Genomic DNA, 4,005 nt, shown 5'->3' with positions numbered 1-4,005 from the left:
TCTATCATTTCACTGTGTGGGGAATTGGCAAATTGGCGCCCCTGCTTGCTGAGAAGGTGCCGTGCACAGAAGCTGTGTGAGAAGGGGAGCGGGGCGCGGCGCGGGGGACAGTTCGCCTCTGGGTCTCTCCCAAATGGAACGGACAGGGACAGAAGGGGGGGGGGACGGGGGATCCACTGTATAGAGCAATGCTCTAATGGAATTAGTGGGCTAAAGTCAGTCACACCTCGACTTTCTTCCAAATAACGCATATTTCATTCATAATATTATAAATTCAGGCCTATAGTTCCTGCACATTTTTGTTTTTCTGAATTGTGTGAAATGGCTAATAAAAATAGGTAATACAAAACGATTATGTGGTCACCAAGGTGAATTGGTTTAGTCTTGACTTCTGGTCGTGCGTGACAGTGTTGTTGGGGGGATGGGAAATCTGTTGATTGTCGAGTGCCAAATAAACACAGAGATGGACAGGAAAAGGTCAAAGCCATCAGGTGCCCAATTTAGAAAAAAAAGAAAAGAAGAAGAGGAGAAACGAGCAAAAGATAAAGGTATGCAACTATGTTCTCTCTGTATGATTATTACGGTATCCATGTCATGAATGAAGGGCTAATGTTAATTGGTGGGTATAACTCTTAAGTTTGTTAGCCTTTTTGCTATGATGCTTGCTATGCTTATACAACAATAATTCGGTTTTAACTCAACAAACACGAGATCTAATTTCACCATAATATTGTGCTTTGCAACAAAACTGTTACAAGTTCAGTTATTATTTATTTCCATCAGTTGGGTTAACGTTAGGCCCTGTAATTAGCCAACGGAATTTTCAAATCTGTGTAATTATAATTTAAATCGGACTACTTTTCAAATTGTATTTCATAAACCAACATCTCAGACGTTATGTCAAAACGTTATGGGGTTTCAAATCAAAAAATGACTTTCTGTTACAGAACAGGGCATTGATTTCATACATGTCCACTGTAGAGGACATCAGGACTTAAATCATGTTTATCAGGCATTTTGGGAGACACAACAAGTGAATATGGAAATAAATTATACATCAATATTCCTATGAAATATTAGATATTATTATTAAAATGTTGCCAATTATTACTCCAATTATTACACTTCTTTTTTCATTAAATGTTGCTCCAAGAACACATTAATATGCAAATTAGATACAGTGTATAGTGTATATTTATTTAAGTTCTGATAACTTATACTGTCATATTTTGTGCAGAATTGTGTTCATTGTCTTTTGGCAATGTTGGAGGTGGAGATTGTGCACCTTAAAAAGTGTGTTTCCTGTTGTAATTGCAATAGTTAAATAACTGGATTCTCTTAAGTGTGTTTTTCAAATGTTCTAATGAAGGATTTGTGCAATTGAGAAATATAATTTTCTCTTTCACTTATGTTGTTATAATAAAATATAACTGTTTGTGCAGAATTTTTTTGGGGGGGGGCGCTCGAAGGGGGTCTCGCCCAGGGTGTAATTCAATGTAGAACCGCCACTGCATGAAACCCCCCGTTTCAGCACTGGTCAGTTCTCACAACAGTTTTAAAAAATGTGGGCGTGGTGCGGGGGGGAAGAGGGGAGACAGACAACACACACACAGCTTAGCGTTCTGACAGTTTCATTTCGAGTTAAAAACACAAATAAAGGCACAGCCATTTGCACTCTGCATCGAAAACATATATATGAACGTGCTGTTGCACCTCTGAGAACTTTCAAGGCTTATTCTGTGGCGTTTATATAAGCCTTTTGACGGGTTGTGTAAAAACGGTTATGTGAATGAATCGCGTTTGTGCCGAACTCTTACTACAAACCAAAAACAAACACTCTTCTTCGATCCATGAACGTTTCTCAGTTATTGTGCCCGATGTCATCTCACAGACTCGTCTGTGAGATGATGAAACGTCTGTCATAGCAACATGCTGTTGTGAATAAATAAGCGAACCGTCGAGGATAAGAACACGCAGTCTCATTAATAATTTACGCCCCATTCACACGGGGCATCAGCGTTAACGCTTGACGGAGGGCGTTTCTGAAGCGTGGTGCTGACGCGACCGTCATAGTGACAACAGCCAATCACATTAGTCTTCTGGTGTTGCATGACTAGCATCTGCGCTAGGGTATTTGCATAAGGTCATCTGATTGGCTGACGCCTGCGTTGGCGCTTGAAAAGTTTTCAACTTCTGCCACGAGGTCTGAAAGAAGAAAGTCATATACACCTAGGATGCCTTGAGGGTGAGTACTTCATGGGCTAATTTTCATTTTTGGGTGAACTAACCCTTTAAGCGTACGCTTAAAGGGTTAGATCAAAAGATCAAATCTGATCAAAGATCAAATCTGAGCATACGCACGCTTTATAAATGAGGCCCCTGATCTCTATATTTCCTTCCAAGCAGTGGTCAGCTGTTGATACTATCATCTGCAGCTCTTAATGTGAAGCGTTAACATCTTTAGTGGGGGAGAGAAACAATGCGCCAGGAGTAGGAAGGGCTTGAATGAAGCAAGCATATTTTTAGAGTATATAGCATCAAAAGATTATTACCATAAATTACCCTGAGTGCTTTGAGGAGTGTACTGCTCCATTGTTTTGATGCACTGCTCACATTAAACAGTAGAAATGGTTAAATGGTGCTACTGTTGTCTTTAGGTTTCACAGTCCAGTTGGAACCAAGAACCAGAAGACGGTCTGCTATTTGAGGACCCTAATGTAGACTGCCATATAGGACAACACAACAAAAAATGACTGTCTTCACCTTTAATGAAGCCTGTGAGATGCAGTTTGAGAGATTAAATGATCTGGTCAGCTGTGATGTCTCTGGACTGACAGTCATTTGACTCATAAAGCAGGAACATCACAACAAATGCACAATTAGACCTTCTAATCTTTTGCTTTACACATACACCTTCCATAACATACATTTTCATGACATCAATGTATAAATCTAAATAACTGAATCTAAAGTAGTTGGCATTTCTCATTCACTTAACATGTAATTTTATACAATATCTGACAAGATCTGAGAGACACCGTTAACAGTGAATAACACCACTCACCCCAAAATTATTGCAAATATTACAAAATTATACCCAAGGTCAGAAGGCCATACAAATAAGGAAAATATATGTAATCATTTAGAGAACTGAACTGGTGTGGTCTTGTCTAGTTGTGTTCTGGTACGGTCAGTAAAGCATCCTCTGGATCTCTGTCCACATCCACATTCTGAAACATCACAACATGATGATCAGTATCACACAAATCCACATCTCAAACAAAGACAGGAGGCTGCTAAAAAGTAGAGGATAAAATGTGCTTAAATTAACATTTGTAAATGCATCTTTGTCATGCATTTGTAAGTTCCCTTCTCTAATAATGAAGGATGTACCAAATACTGTTGTTATATGTTCATGCACGATTACAAATCTGATGAATATAAACTGTATTTACTCAAACACATCATGATGGTGCACTTTCAGATGACCATTCAGAGTCCATTCACGTGTTAAGATTGGATTAATTAGAAACATTCATGAATTTAAGTAAAGATGAAAACATGTTTTGGAAGTCACTACAGAACCACAGAACCTGTGACATTACCTGTATTTGTGCAGCGCAAACAACATTACTGCATGTAAAAAACACATACAGCACTGAGTGGAAACAAGATTCGATTTGTTTTGTTGAGTGGAAATTTCAGAATGGCATCTGTACCATACGGTGGCCGAGAAGTGCGAAGCAAATCACAATTCTGAAAACAAAATAACAAATTACAAACGCAAATGCAAGTCTAAAAAACAAAATAACAATTCAGAAAGCACAACAACAATTCAGAAAACATTATAACAAGTCAGAAAACACAATGACAAATCCGAAAACAAATGAACAAGTCAGAAAACACAACAAATCAGACAAACCGGAAAAGGTAGGTATAGTTTGAGACAACGCCATTGGTTCGATCGACCCGGGTTCGATCCCGCCTTTTGCCGAACTTTTTTTT

The 4,005-nt window shown here is 38.7% G+C and overlaps 1 protein-coding gene across 1 annotated transcript in view; it reads right to left on the bottom strand.

Annotated features, from left to right (window-relative positions):
* Positions 1-2,345: 2,345 nt before the first annotated feature.
* LOC107736965 (6-phosphofructo-2-kinase/fructose-2,6-bisphosphatase-like) overlaps positions 2,346-4,005 on the bottom strand; it is a 30,782-nt gene continuing 29,122 nt past the window's right edge. Inside the window, exon 13 of the mRNA XM_016548356.1 lies at positions 2,346-3,230. Within this exon, the coding sequence (XP_016403842.1) occupies positions 3,171-3,230 (60 nt within the window). The 3' untranslated portion in view covers positions 2,346-3,170. The remainder of the gene's footprint in view (positions 3,231-4,005) is intronic.

This window comes from Sinocyclocheilus rhinocerous, unplaced genomic scaffold (assembly GCF_001515625.1).
Source record: "Sinocyclocheilus rhinocerous isolate Xijiao unplaced genomic scaffold, SAMN03320098_v1.1 scaffold554, whole genome shotgun sequence".
NCBI classification, from domain to species: Eukaryota; Metazoa; Chordata; class Actinopteri; order Cypriniformes; family Cyprinidae; genus Sinocyclocheilus; species Sinocyclocheilus rhinocerous.
The sequence above is the reverse complement of the archived record's forward strand: the minus strand, read 5'-3'. Positions and strand labels throughout refer to the sequence as shown.